At 43.2% G+C, this 19,250-nt stretch overlaps 1 protein-coding gene across 1 annotated transcript in view; it reads right to left on the bottom strand.

Moving 5' to 3' along the window:
* Positions 1-2,494: 2,494 nt before the first annotated feature.
* The window catches only part of LOC102385707 (cytosolic phospholipase A2 epsilon-like), an 86,416-nt gene continuing 69,660 nt past the window's right edge, over positions 2,495-19,250 (bottom strand). Inside the window, exons 17-21 of the mRNA XM_006034081.2 lie at positions 17,334-17,441; positions 9,468-9,659; positions 8,822-8,991; positions 4,056-4,242; positions 2,495-3,155 (exon numbers count right to left, since the gene is read on the bottom strand). Coding sequence (XP_006034143.1) covers positions 2,947-3,155; positions 4,056-4,242; positions 8,822-8,991; positions 9,468-9,659; positions 17,334-17,441 — 866 coding nt within the window. The 3' untranslated portion in view covers positions 2,495-2,946. The remainder of the gene's footprint in view (positions 3,156-4,055; positions 4,243-8,821; positions 8,992-9,467; positions 9,660-17,333; positions 17,442-19,250) is intronic.

Genomic DNA, 19,250 nt, shown 5'->3' with positions numbered 1-19,250 from the left:
CTGGGTGGGGGCTGGGGGAGTGGGGAGGGCCAGCGGGGGTCCCCCCCCATAGTCCCCTCCCTCATCCTCCAGCTGCACCCCCCGACCCCTTACTTACTTGTACTGGAGACCTGGTGCTGCAGCACATGGCCTGGCAGGCCATGTGTTTCAGAACCAGGGCGAGGGGCCAACAAGGGCGAGGAGCAAGGGGCCAACCAGGGCAATGGGCCAACCACAGAGATGCTCTGGCAGCCAGAGGTCCTCTGTGGAGGACCCAGCCTCCGGTTGCCTCAGGGCATGGTCCCAGACCATGCCCTGTCCTGCTTTTTTAAACTCCATTTTTTTAGACCTGGATATCCAGGGGTCTAATTTTCTCCCCGTGCTGCAAGTTTGCAGTGCAGGAAACATTTTTTTATTCCCACATATGCCTCTTGCCCTGTCTCAAAGGGGTTTGAGACGGGGCCAGAGGCACATGTGCGTTTATCTGGACACACCCCTTGGGTGCATCCCATCCAGCCCAATGCACTTGCAGACGTCCAACTTTTCTAAGTAGTCCCTAACCTGTTCTTTCACTACTGAGGGCTGCTCACCTCCCCACCAAACTGCACTGCCCAGTGTAGTAGTCTGCGAGCTGACTGGGTTTCTGAAGACTAAGGCAAAAAAAGGCATCAAGCACTTCAGCCTTTTCTGCATCCTCTGTCACAGGGTTGCCTCCCCCATTCAGTAAAGAGACCCACACTTTCCCTGATCCTGCTCTTGCTACCAATGTACTTGTAAAAACGCTTCTTGTTAACCTTCATATCCCTTGCTCGCTGCCACTCCAGTTGTGCTTTCATCTTCCTGACTTCATCCCTGAATGCCCAAACAATGCTCTTATGTTCTTCCCTCATGTACCAAAGCAGTCTGCCTGGGCTGGCTCAGAACCATAAACCCTGCAAATTGCTAAAGCTGGATGAGGTTAGCATCCCAATATGTATACAATTTGTAGCATACTAAGTCCCACAGGTTATTTATGATTTTTGTAATTATTATTCCTTGCTGTTCTATAATAAAAGGTTAACTAAGGTCCCCAACTGATATCAATATTGTACCATTTTTTGTTTTATTTCCTTTTGTGAAATGGCATCTTACTCATCTGCTTTTTTAGCTATAAACATTGTTTAATATTTTAAATCTCTCTGCATAACAGTAATTAATAATGTAAAGAGCACGAGACTCACAACATGATAAAGTAATACATGAACTGCATTCTGCCAGCGTCACTGAAATTGCTGCAGACCTGAATCGTTCTGCATATGGTAGATAGTGCAGATGTCATACGAAGAATACTATAGAGTTTCAGACCTAGTGAGTTTAGTTTCCAATTCAGGAGTATACATTTACAAAGTGAAAAGAGGGACATCTATAAGAGGGTGATTGCCTTCTGCATCAAAACTGAAACACACAATTTTGGCTGTTTACAACAGCCAGTAGCAGATAAAGAGAATACTTTTAATTTATATATGTAGTACATAGAAAATAAGATGGCACAATCTCTTTCAAATCTATAGTCACAGCATAAACACAACAATGAAAAGCTGGGTGAAAAGTACGGCCTGATCCTCCTCTCCAACCAATCTTAAATTTGCTGTATGCAACTGTTCCCCTGTTAACTGTTTTGTTTTTGTTTTTGTTTTTTGGTTTGTTTTTTTTGGGGGGGGGGGGGGGGTGAGATTTCCTAAGGGAACAAATTTGAATTAGGATCCTACTGATGGCCATAGAGGTTTTTTTCTGGGCTAGAAATAGTATGTTCATTCTGCTTGTCCATGAGGTGGAAAAAAACTTCCATTCTCACTGTGAGGTCTGTCTCAGTGGCTTTAGGATTGAAATATGGAGCAACAGCTAAAACCCTCTATCAGCCATATTTAGAAAATCAAAGCAAAGTTTCATGAACACCTCAGTCAACAGTTGCCTTTGGAAGCAAAAGTAATTCATGGTTTAGTTGCTACAGGACTATAGAAGGATATTTGTAGATATCTTTCAGCTCCCCACATTTCAAGGATTGCTGAAGAAGAGAACCAATCATGGCAAACCACTGGATGATGTCTTATGACAGGGGTAAGAACCTTGTAACCTCCTGAAGATTGGGGAGGCAATACAGCTCCAGGAGAGATTACATGAAGGGGCAGTTTATGGTATGTCACTAGGCAGCCATGTCAGAAAAGGGGAGAAGGAATGAGTCACTAATTGGGGGAAGGTAACCTGAAACCTTGGAAGCCATATTTTGCAACCAATATTTGAGTCAACCAAATGAGATATAATTCAGCTATGCTGAAAATTACTGTCATAATTGTGCATTCCTAACAATCCACAGGATGTTTGGTAGATGGCACCCTATGAAAAGATATACTGGGAAGAGCACTTTTAATTATGTAAATATGAATGGAAACAAAGATTAATTAATTCGTTTATGATGTTTAGAGATAATGTAGACTTTAGATCTTGTTAATAAGGATGCCAGTGAGCCAACAAATCAGACTGCTAAGTACAACAATAAACAAGGCAACAGAGAGATAATCAGGTCTGAAATAAGAGACTCTCCTTCATGTCCACAATCATGAAACAGGGCCAATAAAATAGATTACCTTAAAAATAGAGAGACTTTATTTTAAGAATTGTTCTTGTTGATAAAAAAAATCAAAATTATTCAAATTTTAAAAGATTATTGGAATACTTTCTTGTTTCTGTGTGTGTGCATTTAACTATAGTTCTTCTGATATTCCTTTTGTTTAGTTGAAACTGTCTGTAAAACCTTGGTTGTCGCGTGTTATAGTGAACTCTTGGTTATTTGAATAGTCATATAATTGAGATGAAGGATCTACTAAGGTCTTGTGAAATACTGTAAATACTGTTGGCAAACCATTCTAAAGCTTTGATCTCACTAAATAGCATAAGACACAAAAAATATCATCCAGGAGGCAACTATAACTATTCCTTCTGCTGTTTCCTCCGTTCCACTGCTGCACGTAAGGCCTGAACAATCAAGTTTTCATTATTCAGGATATTGTAGTCAGTTAGTTTCACCAAACTGTCAAAACTCTCTTCACTGAATGAGACCTCCCTTGTACTATATGGGGAATGGAAAGTGGAGACATCAATTTTGCCCTTTTCCATCTCTGTGGGAGTACGTTCCACACCTACAGCGAAAAAAAGTGCAGTAAGTTTCACCAGAAAGATATTACAGTAGTCTGGGGCTTTCATCAACCAATTAGGCAATGATAGCCCAGAGAGGCAGATTTTTCTCTAGTGAGATAGTTCAAAGTGTTAATTGCCATAGGGATGTACAAGAATCTCTAGCAAAATCTAACCTTCAGTCTCCAGAACCTACGAAAACAAGGTATCTGATACAGTCACAAGGTAGAAGAACATTCATCACTTAACAGAAGTGTTATTTTGCATACCAGGACTTGGGCTAACATCATGCGTCTGTTTCCTCAAGCCAAAAAAAGGAAGATGCCTCAATGGTGGTAAGCAAGTAAAAAAATGAGTACTGAGAAAGGGATGAATTAAGAAAAGTGGCAGGCCCCAAATTTACTGTAATAGATCAAATAATGGCTAGTTACTAAAAGACCAATCATACGGAAAGGAAAAATGATCAGCCATTTGTGAGGAAGCAGTTTACATTGCAATCAAAGCTCTCCAGTTCTTCAAAAGCCAAATCTGTGATGCTGACCTTTTGACGTGTGAACAGAGAGGAGCACAACAAATGACTAACTGTATGATGAAGCTAGTAATGATTCTGAGCCCTTTGCTTTAGCAATAAAATATTTCTCATATCCTCCATTTAAGATTTTTGCATTTTTAATTGCAGAATATACATATGCAGATCAAAAGATTATAGCACATTTTTGAGAGAGAAGTAAATGTCTAGTCTTGAATGGGCCCTTTGCTCTATAATAGCTGAGCGGTATTGACGTAGAGGGTTATTTTATTAAAAACGGAAGGAGGATATGAGACAGAGCCAGCAGATGTGAAACGGACAGGGCAAGCTGGTCAAGATGCATTTTTAGTAAAGTTACTAACTGCTGATAACTTACCAGGAGCTTTGTAGTTTTTGTAGGTGTCATTTACTAATGGGAAAAAAAGGACTATAGGAGCTCTTGGATTCTCAGCATCTTCAAACACATAGCACTCCTTTAGGGTTTTTTTGTCTTCCTCAGTCATCCTGATTTTAGGGAATGGGATTCCTTGCTCTGTCGTATATTTCCCCACCTGCTCCAAAGGCTGAATCATCACAGAACAACAAATTAAAACTCAAAGAAGAGGGAAAAATAATCATCACAAAGTTAATGCTATATATCTAGGGTTTTGCAGTGGGTTTGTTATAGGAACACATGAAGTTTTAGTCACCAGTGATATAATTTCTGGATTCATGGCCAAGAGATGGCTTCTTCATGAAGACACTGTGATACAAGAGGGCTGCAGCTTAGCAGTCCCTGCCAGGAAGCAGAAGGGGCCACAGTACAATGTTAACCCTTTTCACAGCTGCTCTCAGATTAGCACCAGGTTTTGGCAAGTTTTATCCCATAACAAGGGTATAGGAGGTCTGTTGTACTATGGTGGGTTGCAGTAGTATACACTGCAGAGACAACTGAAAAGTATGGGTGCCTGTCCACGAGCTGCACCAACCTGCTGTAATTACAGCACGAGCTGCAGAGGCTGCACCAACCTGCTGTAATTACAGCACGTCAGAGAAAACTCAATTAATTGAACAAGCTTTAGTTCAAGTGCCCCCACCACCATTTTCAAGCACAGGAATGCTGATACATGAGATGCTGCAGCACTTTAATTAGAGCAGCTCTTGGAGCTACTCAAATTAAAGCACTGCCCCTCCCCCCCCACCAGAGCATATGTAAAAGTGTCCTATAGTATTAATTTTAAAATACTAGTAAGAGAATTCCATAAGCAGATTTTAAGAGAAGGCAAGAGAGAGAAAAGCAGGAAGTATCTATCTAAGGTATTTATCTGGCATCCAGCAATGTAGAGCACCTCAGAGTCTTCACTTTATTTGTCTTCATAAGACCCCTGTGGTAGAGGTCAATGCTGTTATACCCATTTTCATAGACGGGAAATGGAGGCACAGACTGTTTAAATTACTTTCCAAACATCACATAGGAAATATGTGGTAGAGCATGGACCTTAATTAGGTCTCTCAAGTCCTGGGCTAGAGCCTTAAATCACTAGATAATTCATCATCAGCATTACTTATAACACACCAAATTGATTACTAAGAGACTTCATAGAAAGTTGAATCCAAAGGTAATGAATTATCCCATAGGCCACCAAACCCCATGCAATCAAACCACAAATAATTTAATCAACAAGGAAGGCACAGCTAAGAAAGTACTTATGTTGTGCTGTAGTGCTTATGTTGAATCCTGTAGCTACTAGAACTGGCCAAAAAGTTTTTCCCATAAGCAGTCCTGAACAAAAGTCATTTGAATTTTTTGGTCACATATATTCTGTCTTCCTATACTAAGCTTCAAATTGATTCAACATGAAAATTTTGTTTTGAACTGACATTTCAACATTTTTTCAGTTACATCTAAAATGTTGTTAGATATCCCATCTCCAAAATACAAAAGACAGATATTTTAAGTCCAAAATCATTTTGAACTGACATTTTGATATAAAATTCTGTTTTATAGGTTGTTAAATAAAAAAGCAAAAGTAATACAATATATGTTGAAATGAAATATGAAATGGTGTTACATTTCAAAATGTTTATTTGAAATTAATTTTTCCCTGATATTTCATGAAGGAAATTCCAAATAAATAAATAAAAATAAAAAATCCCATTTCTATAAAATGTTCTATTTAAAACAAACTTTACTTTTCATCAGAAAAGCTTTCTGCACATAAAATTACAATGAGCTCTCATAACTACTTGCTCTTGTTCTGTTCCTGACAATTACTTTTCTTAAGTTTATTAAAAATGACTGAAGAATACTGAAAATATCTTGATAAAATATCATAAGAAAATGTGTTTGAATATTATAGATTCAAACTGGACCATTTTTATAAATTAATATAATTTCTCACATAATACAGGTTTAAAAATTTCTCTGAATTAATTGTTGTTTCAAGCCTAAAGATGATATGATGCTTATGCATAATCCTTAAAGAGATTTAGAGTTGGGGCACACCTAGCAGACTATGTCCCTGGGGTATAATAGGAGAAGAAATACCAATTATGTGATTTTTAGTATGACTAAGACAGAAGTGGCTACTGGGGAGGGGGGCAGGCAGCGTAGGAGAGAGAGAACAGGGAGCAGCAATAGAACAGCAGATGGGGTAGGGAGCCCAGGACAGCAAGCAGAAAGCAGAGCAGCAGATCAAGCAAGGGAAGAGGATCAGAGCAGCACCTGGGGAAGGAACAGGCTCAGTTTGTGGCACACCTGCCAAAAAGGTTGGACCCCACTGGTCTTAGGTGCTCAAAACTATCAAAAATGAGGTGGTTTTGTGTATATGCAGTGGCAGAAATTTAGGAATTTGGAGACTAATGGCTACTTAGGAGCTGAGGGAATTCAGTAACTTCAGGGTGAGGCAGGGGGTTTAAGGATCTAAATTATGGATTTATGGTCCTGAGGTGGCAGTTAAATGTCTAAATGACTCTACGAATCTAGCCCTTTGAACAAGTCACCCCCCCTAACCCACTCTTTGATCAGTTAAATAGAATAAGTTCCTCTCTTACTATGGAATATGCTTCCCGATGCTTTAATGGTTCTTATGACTCTTCCGGAAATCCTCCTCTGATCTTCCAATATTCTTCTGGAAGTGTGGAGACCAGAACTGGATAGGGTTCCAGGAATAATGGCATTAGTGCCAAATACAAAAGTAACATTGTGATGTGACTAACGTGTGTATGAGCAGGAGGAATCAGGGGCAGTCTGCAGAGCTGTGCTGACTATTCATTTACACTAACTTCCAGAAACCTCCACAGTCTGGGTGGCAAGGGGAGAAAAGGAAAAGGAAGCTTGAGGCTGGAGTAAGGAGAAGACAGAGCAATGTGCATGAGGAACGTAGTCAGCTCTACAGAGAGAAAGGAGGACAGAGTGGAGCTGGAGATCTCACCAGCTAGGTCAGCTAGGACTGTGGACTGAAGGAGCCAGACTCAGACTTGGAGACAGTTGCAGGCTGCTGTTTGAGTGCTCTAGGGTCTCAAGGCTTGTTTGAGGACACTTTCAGAGGTGTGGGGGGAAATTAAGGTACTGAGTATATGTTACCACAGTGGTGATGTTTCTTTACCTTTTACCTGTTCCCTCCCTTTGGCCCATTGGTGTGTGACTCTAATCCCTATGATTTTCTATATAAAAGTGAGAACTCCCCCTTGCTTCTTGTGCCAGTTTCTGGGACTGCAGAGTTGGCACAATATAACATCTTTCCCTCTATCCCGAATTCCCCTGTTTATACATTGCTAATAATCATATTATTTCTTTTAACTGAAGCATCACACAGGGAGCTCGTGTTTTGCTGATTATCCACCGGGGTCTAGGAGTGCTTTCCTCAGTCATATTGCCCAGGATAGCAACCCTATCCTCTCAGTATGGCCTATATCCTACATACATGATATGACACTTGGCTATATTGAAAAACATACTGTAGCTTTTCCTCAGTTTATCAAGCAACCAGATCAGTGTCTTATTTTATTAATTTACTACTCCCCCATCTTTGTCACCTGCAAACGGTACCAGTTATGGTTGTTTCCTTTTGCCACACTGACAGAGCAAAGACCCAACTTCAGTGGAGACCCTTCTTGAAACCTCATGAGACGTGATGTTTAATTTGCATGTAGTTACGTTTTGATGTTTAAAGCTATTTAACGTATGCCAAATACATCTATTTAATGTATGATTTTGTTCTAGTTTCTTAATCAAAATTTCAAATGGCACCAAGTCAAATACTTCACAGAAATCTAAGCACAGTACATCCGACTCTTTGCTATATCAACTAAATTTATCATCTCATCAAGATATAAAGTTGGTTTGACAAGATCTGTTTACTAAGAATCCATGTTTATTAATAGTAAGCATATTTCTCTGTTTTAAATTCCCTTTTAAATCAATTACTCTGTCAGCTGTTTCATTATTTTGACCAGGAAGAAATCAGACTGATAGGTTTGTATTTCCCCAGATTATTCCACATGTACTCTTAAAATAGTAACATAACATTAGCTTTCTTCAGTGCTCTGGAAGTTCTTCATGTATTCCAAAATATATTGAATATCAATATCAGAACTCCAAAGAGATCCTCAGCAAGTTCTTTTAAAATTCCAGGCTTGATAATTTTAAAATCTAACTTTCTCTTAAGAAAGTTCTTAGCTACATTTAGAATAGGAATTATTTCATCATCACTGGTATGATAAAAGTATATTATCTGGAGTTTTCCTAAATGCAGAACAGAAATATGTATTGACCACTTCTGCCTCTTTTTACTATAACTGACAATTATACCACTTCCATCATTGCTAGAATTCATTTTATTCCTAAAATACCTTCATTGTGTATGTTGCAAACTGTACTGACTATAGATTTCTTCTTATCAGATGATCCATTGTCAGTTCGAAGAATTTTAATAAAGAGTAAGAAACACAGATAGCTTAATTAAATAAAAATTGTAGGTAACCATTGCTGAAACAAGGAATCATGCTGCTGAAAATAAGACTCATGTTCATTTTTCTGGAATCAGTTTCTTCTTCCAATAGTGAGGAGTCAATAGTTTTGACTGCTAAATCCTAAAGGGTTAAAGAGAAAAGGCCAAAATGGAAAAAAAAAACCCTAAAGTAAAACTAGATCACACTCACCAGTGTCTGTGATCCTCCATTGTAACTTAAATGCAGGATTACATCCACTTTCCTCTGTGATCTCAGAAGTGGGGGATAACTGTTATTGATGAAAAATCCAGTATCTACCAGTGAAAGTGTATTCTCTGCTGTTTCCATCAGTTTGTTTGGGTAGCAGTCTAATACAGTGTCTGAAATGGAAATGTTTCCCATTATAACTACTGCATAAGCAATTTGGCTTAATCCCTAATAAAAGGAAAGGATCAGGGAGAAAAAAGGAATTCTGCTCCCACCCCTTTCTTTCCTTCATTTATTAACACAACATTTGTCAGAGTCTTAACTTAAAGAAATAAATGACATCACAGTTGTTTATATACTTTCCCTTCCTGAACTTCTCACACTGTTTCAGTTTCAAAGAGGATTTTCCCCTGTCTTCCCATCTTGGCCCTCCTCCACCCTGAGGCTCTTTTGCTTGGCAATATGCAACCTGACCAAAACGAAATCCACTAAAATTATTCTAGCCCCATACAGTCCAAAATAGGCATAAATGATGACGTGTAAGGGGAGGTAGAAAAAGAAATTAACATCTTCTCCTCTACATCATACAGATCTCCAAACCCACATTACCTCAAAATATGCTACCAAAAATAATGCTTTATTACTGTACCTTTCCATGTAGAAAATTGTTCATTTGCCAAGTAATCTTTGTCCATCTGGAATCCCCTTAGGAAATTCGGGTATTCTGCAACTGTTGGGCGCCCAGTTAAGACATCTCGGAGGGTATCAGACAGGGGGCCTGCAGAAGTAAACAGACGCGTCTCCAACTCATGAGGGTTGGTAGATGGAACAGGATCTTCTTCTGCAGGAGGAAGAAGCATGGAAATTCTGTTTTAATCTAAATTCACTTTTGGTTGTTCTCTACAGCAATAAATTAAATAAACAAAATAATCATACAGTTTCTAATGATCTGAACTTATGGTCTCCTCCAAAATGTAAATAAAGGATACCTATATGCACTTAAGGCTGGATGACCACAAACTCCAAAATAAAAATAAAATAGTAAACAACCTCACACAAACAGAACATTAAGATCATCATCAAAGTCTAACATTTCAGAATTTCCCAGAATGCTACCTTGCCACTGATAATTTGCCATACAGGGCAGGAGAGAGCTTGTAGAGTCACGGGCAATCTACAAAGGCCACGCTGACTTCAGGATTTTTGAGACAATGACTTGGAGATTGCTCAATAAACAACAAATTATAAATAGATAGCTATGTATCTATATATAGAGATATTAGGGCTGTGTGAAACAGCACTGTTTCATTTCAACTTCCATTTCACCATTTTGATGGAACAATGTTTTGTTCTGAGTCTAGTTTCATTTTGGAGCACTGTTCTGTTTCGTTTCATCGAAACTGTTTCACTGTTTCGACATTTTACCCATAAGCTATAATGGGGAATCATGAAACTGCCTATAACATTATCATTTCTTGTCTGATTTGAATGAAAACAGCAGGAAATGTAGCCCCTGCTGAAGCCACAAAGCCTGTCAAGATAAAGGAGATAGGTGCAGGGGTTTCTGGGAAACTGCACCTCAAACTGTTCAGAGCAAAACTCATGCCACTTGTAAGTGTGAAGGCACAGGGGAGTGATAACTGCATGCATGCTAGCCCCTGCTGAGGCCATGAAGCCTGCCAGGCTTCAAAGAGATAGGTGAAGGGGTTTCTGGGAAACTCCACCTCAAGCTACTGACAAGCAAAACTCATGACGTGTGTGACTTTGTGTGCATGTTAAGATGACCCCTCACTGGTGCTGGGGCCTGTACACAACACGGTAGTGTTACCCAATGAGGTCTCCTCCCCACCTACAGCCTCATCCTGGTCCACCACTTTAAATAACAACAGATAAGTAAGCAGCACAGTAGCACAACCAGCATCTCAGGCAGCCAAACTGTCACAGAGCATTTCTTTCCTTTCCTGCAAGAGCTTCTCCAGCAGCTGCCAGAGAACTTTCCCTGCCAGCCCCAGCCCTGGGGCTTAGATGTGCCCAGGACCCTGTGTCCTTCCAGTCAGCTGACCAGGGACAGGTACTAGGGGTGTTGGTCTAAGAACATGACACTGGCAGGCAAGGTTCTTTGGGTCAATCTGGTATCTTCTAGTAGACCAACTGAATAGTTAGTGAAATATATCTTAGAAGCTTTCGGGTTGAAAAAACCCTCATCAGGTTTAAGGAAGCACCTGCAGTTGGTATGTCTGTGTGCTGTTCCTGGATGAAAGGGACAGTAAAGAAGCCAGAGACTGGCATGCAATGCAGTCAAGAAAGCCAGTCAGTGAAAATGGAAATGGATGCATCAGGGGATGAGGGACAGTCTGGGGTGGGGGGCGGGGAGGGGGATGTAGCAGCACAGGTAAAAGTGGTGAGGTACCTGGGGAGTCAGCTGTCCGGCAGGTTGTAGTGTGTAGTGAAGTTCATAGGCTTATCTGTGAAAAGTGGTTTGTAAATTCAAACAAGCACTGAACCTCACTAACCTCATCACCAGAAGCCAACTTCCTACACCAAGTGCCCTGATGTAAAATACATAGGAGACACCAAGCAACAACTGCTCACCAAAGTAAGCGCACACCAAAAATGTATCAAAGACAAGAACAGAACACCACCTGTCTCCAATCTCTCAGGCCTAATCCTTAAAAGGAATTTACAAACCACTTTTCAGAGACAAGCCTATGAACTGCACTTCATCAACCTCCTAGGTTCAGAAACTCATGGACACAATATAGACATTAGAATGCTGACACACTACAACCTGCTGGACAGTTATGGTGCCTCCTATCTGCCTTTCACCAGGGAGATCCTCAGTCCTGGCATTTCCTGGGGCTGCCGTGTCACCAGCAGTCCCACCAAGCCTCCCGAGCCTGACGGTGCAGTTTTAGGGGTCATGCCCAGGACCAGGGGCCTCCTCCTTCCCCATAACCCCAGTCCATACCTCCAACTTTGTCCTGGCATGGGAGCTCAGCAAGAATATGTTCCTCCCATGCTGGCTGGTGATGCAGTGAGTGCCGCCTCCAGCTCTGACAGCAGGGCATTAAATGGTTTTTAAAAAAAATGAAAAAAGGAAATAGGTGTGGACGAAGTGAGGAGGGTGGCATTCATTCCATCTGTACCTGGAGTTTGGGAAACCCCAGCAGCGGGAGGAACACCTTGAGGAACACCACCTGCTTCACCAAACCAGGATCCAAGGAAGTGCAGTGGGGTGTAATTACATCACCAGCAATGCTGAACACCCTCTCGCTTGGAAAATTGGTCGGTGGACAGGACAGGTGTTCCTGGGCAACTGTGGCCAGATCCGGCCACAGCTGGCTGCGGCTGCCCAGTAGGCCAAGGGATTGCACAGCAGTGGCTCCACATCCTCAGCAAGATAGGCAGCCACCAATACCTGAGCACTACCTGCCTGATGGTGGGGTCTGGTGCCTCTGGATCCCACCATGGAAGCCAGGCCCTTGGCCCACATTGACAGCACCTGTGATGGAGGAGGAGACTGGCTGTTGGATAGTGTGCTGGCATGGGATAGTGGATCCCCCTCTTCCACATCCCCCCACCTCTGCCGTTCTGCCCCCCTAACTCTCTTCACTAGCATCTCCGTCCACTGATTCAGGCTGTGGCTGCTGCATACACTCCCCTTCACTCTCGGGTCACACATGGTGGCCAGCACATGGACTGTACTGGACCGCAAGGGATCAAGCCATTTCCTGATGCCCTCCTTCAGCTGCCTCACCAGTGCCTGCACATCTGGTGACAGCAGCTTACCTCAGCCAGGAACATTGAACCCCTGGAATTTCTCCATTTGGTTCTCCAGTTCCCTCACTAGGGGGATCATCTGGCTAAGAGGGCATTGGCAGCACTGAGGGTCTCAGTGGCCTCAAGGAAGGGCTTGAGGACCACCAAGATCTGGGAGATGGTACCCTACTCAGCTCTCTTAAGGGGGCCGCTGATCCCAATCTCCTTGAGCAAGGCCATCTCATGGATGGCCTTCTGTTGCTCCACCAGCCTCTCAACCATCAGGTATTTGGAGTTCCACTGAGTCTCTACATTCTGCATGATTTTGTGCTGTGGGATGTTGAGCTCTGCTTGTTTGTCCTACAGCATCTTGCTTCCCTTGATGCTCTGGTGGAACTAGCCTGCCACCTTCCTGCATTTGAAAATGAGCTTGCAGGTGGTGCTGGCACCGTCACCGACAGCTCTGTCCTACTCCAAGGTGTCCCTGACAATGAGGTGGAACTTGTGTGCCACACAGCAGATGCCAACAAAGTTTGCATCATGGACCTCCTTGACCATATTGGCCCCATTGTTGGTGACAGCGAACCTGCGGGTGAGTTCACTCTGCCCAATGAGCCATCCCTGCACCAACCGGTTCATGGCCCCTATAATTTCTGTTGCCGTGTGGGACTCATCCAACACCTCAGCTTGAAAGAGAGCCCACTGATGGCCTGACTGGTCACACCAGTGCCCTCTGAGGGAGAGGTATGTATGATCTTCACCCTGGCTGCTCCAGATGCCTGAGGTGAAGTGTAAGGCCACCCCCAGATGTCTGAGGTGAAGTGTAAGGCCACCTGCGGACCTGCCTTGTGCAGCTCATCCCTCAAGTACTTCGCGCATGCTTCATACAGGGATGGCACCACCTTCCTACTGAAGGTGGTGCATGCGGGCACTTGGTATGGTGGGGCCATGAGTGCCATTAGCCACCTGAACCCTGGCCGCTCAACTGAGGAGAAGGGCTGGCCATCCACAGCAAGCATCTCCCCAGTGCTCTGGGTGATCTTGCTTGCCTTTGCAACACTCCCCCCTTTCTGTCCATCTTTCCCCCACTGTTCCAGGGTGGCCTGCCACTGCTTTGTAGGGACAGGGCTTTGGAGCAAGAGGGGGACTCCCTTTTGGGCACACTCCCACTAGTGTCAGGCAGGGAGGAGCAAGGGCATGGGGGTGGTGCCTGTGGAGATGCATCAGCATCCCTGTGGTGCTCATGCATTTTGTTCCCTTGACCCAGCTGGTTTTGGCTCAGCAGCACAGGCAGATAGCATATGTGGGATCATCTGCCAGCTACACAGTCAAAATCAGAGCAGTCCTTCCCCGCCCCCTCCCTCTCCTTACTTTGTTTCCCTGCAAGAAAGCCCAGCTTCAGCTTCAAAACTTGAAACGTTTCAAAACTTTCAAAATGTTTTGACTGCCCTCATTTCATTTCAAAGCTGTTCTGAAGTCCTTCATTTTGTTTCAATTTTGCTGCTGCAAACTCGTAACAAGTCTAAATAGCATTGAAATGAAACAGCTGGCAAAATTTCACAACCCTAATAGATATATACAGATATATATATGTGTTGAGCATTAAGACTACTCAACAAATGTGTATATTTGTTGAGCAGTCTCCAAGTCATTTTCTCAAAAGTGTGTGTGTGTGTGTGTGTGTGTGTGTGTGTGTGCGCGTGTGTGTGTAATGTGCTTCCTACCTTCTTGCTCAAGGCAAAGCTTCTCCTGTCTTCCTTTTTCTGACCCTTAGCCTAACAACATACAAGCTATTTGTTAGAGCTGTGCAAAATAGCACTGTTCTGTTTCACCTTCAGTTTTGAGGTTTTGATGGAACAGCATTTCATTTTGAATTTCTTTAGATTCAAAACCGCTGTTCTGTTTTGTTTCATCGAAACAGTGATACTATTCTGACATTTCACCCATAGGCCATAATGGGGAAGCTCAAAACAGCCTCTCTCATCTGGTAGGCAGATCGGGGGCCCACAACCCTCAGGAGGGCTGCAGGGGCTGTGTCAGTCCTCTCAGGGTTGCAGACCCCTGATATGCCTGCCAGATGAGGGAGGGAAGCCAGGTGCTGCCACTTGGGACCAGGGAGCTTGGGAAGGGAAGTGAACCGGATCGCTCAGTTCCCCTCCCCAGGGCTGCGAACAATCTGGCTGGGGAAGGCAACTCAGCCCAGCTGGGCTGAGTTCTAGGGCTGTGTAAAATGGCACTGTTCCATTTCGACCAGCGTTTCGTTTCGACAGAACAGCGTTTTGTTTCAAATTTCGTTTTAATTCGAAACCGCTGTTCTGTTCCGTTTTGTTTCGTCAAAACAGTTTCGCTGTTTCGACACTGTTTTGACATTTCACCCATAGGCTATAATGGGGAAACTCAAAACAGCCTATAACTTCTGCCCTGATTTGGATGAACCTTGCAGAAATGAAAGCCCCTTATGAGATGACAGAACAGCGTTTTGTTTCAAATTTCGTTTTAATTCGAAACCGCTGTTCTGTTCCGTTTTGTTTCGTCAAAACAGTTTCGCTGTTTCGACACTGTTTTGACATTTCACCCATAGGCTATAATGGGGAAACTCAAAACAGCCTATAACTTCTGCCCTGATTTGGATGAACCTTGCAGAAATGAAAGCCCCTTATGAGATCAAGAAGCCTGCCAAGTTTCAAGGAGATAGGTGCAGGAGTTTCAGGGAAATTGCACCTCAAAGTCTTGAAAGCAAAACTCATGCCATGTATATGTGTTAACCCACAGCAGGGTCAAAACTGCAGGCTTGCTAGCCACTGCTGAGACCACAGCCTTCCAAGTTTCAAGGAGATGGGTGCAGGAGTTTGAGGGAAACTGCACCTCAAGCTGTGGACAAACAAAACCTGTGGCATGGGTGACACTGTGTGTGTTAAGGCGCTGCAGGGTGAAAGCTGCAGGCATGCTAGCCCCTGCTGAGGCCACAAAGCATGTCAGTTTTCAAGGAGATAGGTGCAGGGGTTTCTCGGTTCTGGGGCCCTGCACCTCTGGCTGCTGACAGACAAAACTCATGTCATGGATGCTTGTGTCTGTCTTGGGGCACAGGGAGGTGAAAACTGCAGGCCTGCTAGGCCCTGTGGTGGCCACAAAGCCTGCTAGCTGTCAAAGACATAGATGCAGGGTGAGTCTGAGTTTTGGGGCCCTGCACCTCTAGCTACTGACAGGCAAAACTGCAACACACCTCAGTAACTGACCACAAGGCAGAAAACAAGGTAGTTCAAACAATGCTGCCTTTTATGCAGTTTTTCCATCCCTCCCCCAGAGCACTGGGATTGAAAGGGACCTCAGGGAAGGGTGACAGTCACTGGCCAGCTACACAGTCAATAATGAGAGCACTCCCTCCCCTCCCTTCCCCCTCTCTCTTTTTACTTTAGTTTCTGTTTCCCTGCAGGCAAGCCCAGCTTAAGCTTCAAAACTCGAAACATTTTTAAAATTTCCAAACTTTTCAACTTATCTTGTTTCATTTTGAGGCTGTTTCCAAGCTCTCCGTTTCATTTTGATTTCACTGTTTCAAGCTCGAAACTAGTCGAAATGAAATTGCCAGCCAACTAGTAGAATTGCGAAATTTTACACAGCCCTACTGAATTACCTTCCCCAGCACTACCATTAGGCCAGAGAAAGGAACTCAGCCGAGCTGAGTTCCTTTTCCCAGCCTGATCAATTGTAGTGTCGGGGAGGTGAACTCAGCTCAGCTGGGCTGAGTTGCCTTCCCCAGCCCGATGGTAGGGCTGTGGAGGGGAACTGAGTGATTGGGCTCAATTCCCTTCCCCAGCCCGACTGCAGCGCTGGGGATGAGAACTGAGCCTGGGCTCAGTTCCCTTCCCCTGTGCTGTGATCGGCTTCCCACACCCCTGCCACGGGCAGCAGGGAAAGCCAGGGCTGCGCTCCTGACTGAGCCACATGGGGCTACGGAGCTGCTGGGAACGCAGCCCTGGTTCTCCCCCATCTCCCACCACCTGGCTGCTGCCTACTTCAAAATTCAAAACATTTCAAAACTTTCAAAACATTTTGACTAGCCTCGTTTTGTTTCAAGGCTGTTTCAAAGCCCTTCATTTCGATTTGATTTAGCTGTTTTGAGCTTGAAATGAGTCAAAATGGTATCAAAACAAAACAGCCAGTGAAATTTCACACAGCCCTACTATTCATGTTGTCCTCTATCTATTCCATGGTGATATCTTGAGCTTGGGCTTATAGTATCTTTAGAACCTTTCCCAAATTTGTATTATGTCATCTCGTCACTTCCTGTGTGTTCTGCCTGTTGGCCTGCTGCCTTCTACCAGACCAAAGAGCATGATCTTTAGTAGCCAGTCATCCTTCACTTGGCAAATATGTACAAACAGCTGGGGGGGTTTCCTCATTACTAAGCAACAACTGTGGTGTTCATATAAATCTTTTTCCTGACCTTCTCATTTTTATATGGTTTTGCCAGCTGACCACAGGAATCATCTGAAGCATTTTATTTCAAAGACAAGAAGTCTCCTTGTGCTTCTTGAAGGCCTGTGTCTTCCCACAGAGCAGATTTCAAGTACACACAACCTCACAAACATATAGGATTCTGTTTTCTCTTTTTGGCCTTCCCTCTTTGTAGTAAGGTTTTCTTTTTGAAGCTTAAAGAGGAGTATGATGTATTTGTAGATCAGGTTGTCATGGAACATCAATTATGAAAAAATGTTTAAAAATAGAGTTAGGGAGAAAAAAAAAATAACAAACTCACCAATGTCTTTTACTCTGTCCTTAGTCCACTTGTGCCAGAAATCCTCTGAATTACCAGCCAGATTCCACAAATACATCACATCCACAGAAAATATACTACTCCACATGCCTGCAAAATGGAATGATAATCAGTGGAAACTAAATCTGGAAAATCATGGAAACATTTTAATTGAAAACTGTCTTTTGTCTTTCCTCTTCAATCTTTCCTTCCAATTTTTATAATTGTCCTTGCAAACTAGTTCCCAAATGCATCCTCAGAAGTGCAAACATATACATCTTCGACTGCACCAGCCTGGATATTCCCACTTACTAGTTCTACAGTGAAGTTGATTACAAAATCAGGGTCTATTTGAATTTGTGCTACAAATACCTCAGCTGTACTTTTAAAGTTTAACTGTAATTCCAAGTAATGTGAACCAAAGAAAATGTTAAATTATTAAACAAGTGAAATGTGGCAGGTTTCACATACCTTCCCACCTGAACTTTGCAACTTCTTCAAAGTCCATCTGAAAATTATAACTATTTCCATCACAATAGCATCTAACAGCCTTAGTCATGGACAAAGACTCTATTTGGCTAAGTGCTGCCCAACCATTGAGCAGAAAGGTGATATCTGCTCCAAAGAGCTTACAACCAAGGAACAACCAGATGGACACAAATCGAAATAAGATGGAGGTACAAGAAAACATTAAGCCAATATGCATCAGCATTGTCTGGAATCAATGATTCTGGAATGATACTGCCTTAAGCAAGGGGAGGAAGGACTAGATGATCTCCTGCATTGTCAAGTGCTTTGTAACAAATATAATTATCTTTTGTCCCTTTTTTACAGAGCAGTTATCAACAGGACCATGCTGGAAATGACTGAATATTAGAAACTTGTAGATGCATCTTGTATGCCCCATGAGACACTTTGAGCAAAGTAGACTAATTCTACTGTGCATTAGTGTGGCAGGAAAAACCCAAGCTAATGCACAGTAGAATTAGTCTACTGTGCATTAGCATCACCAAAAAAGCGTGCATAAGCACTAATATGCAGTGGCGCCAATTATGGGACATTAAGGTAGTACCTGTAATTACAGGCACTAAACCTAATGCGCCATAATATAGCACATTAATGAATGTATAAACGTGCCCACAGGGTAGCAAATAGCAGTGCAAATCAGCTCTGATAAAAGGGTATAGAATCTAGCAGTTGTTTTATATTTGACATTATTGGCTGCCTATTTTCTTACTACAGTGAAACCAAGCACACAACTACTACAGTTATACAAGGACAATTTAAATTCACATAAAGAAGCATCATCTCCCAGTGACCCATCCAAGGAACCAGACATACACATTTTGAAAAGTGTTTTTTGTCTCCATGCTGCCAGTCAGAGGTCAGTTTCATAGTTGGTAGGGTCAGAAGGGACTTGAGTAGATCATCCAGTCTGACCCCCTGCCATGGCAGGAAAGAGTACTGGGGGTCAAATGACCCCAGCAAGGTGTTCATCTAGCCTCCTCTTAAAGACCCCCAGGTCTTTAAGCACCAGCACCACTTCTCTTGGAAGTTGGTTCCAGATCCTAGCCGCCCTGACAGTGAAGTAGTGCCTCCTGATATCTAGTCTGAATCTACCCTCTGCCAGCTTGTGACCATTATTTCTAGTCACTCCTGGTAGGGCTCGGGGGAACAGGGACTCCCCCAATGCCTGCTGGTCCCCTCTGACTAGTTTGTAAATGGCCACTAGATCCCCCCTCAGCCTTCTCTTGTGGAGGCTGAACAGGTTCAGGTCCTGTAGCCTCCCCTCGTAGGGCCTGCCCTGCTGCCCCCTGATCATGAGAGTGGTCCTCCTCTGGACCCTCTCAATGCTGTCCACATCCCTCCTGAAGTGCGGCACCCAGAACTGGACGCAGTACTCCAACTGCGGCCTGACCA

The sequence above is a fragment of the Alligator sinensis genome, unplaced genomic scaffold, assembly GCF_000455745.1.
Source record: "Alligator sinensis unplaced genomic scaffold, ASM45574v1 scaffold314_1, whole genome shotgun sequence".
NCBI lineage: Eukaryota > Metazoa > Chordata > Crocodylia > Alligatoridae > Alligator > Alligator sinensis.
The sequence above is the reverse complement of the archived record's forward strand: the minus strand, read 5'-3'. Positions and strand labels throughout refer to the sequence as shown.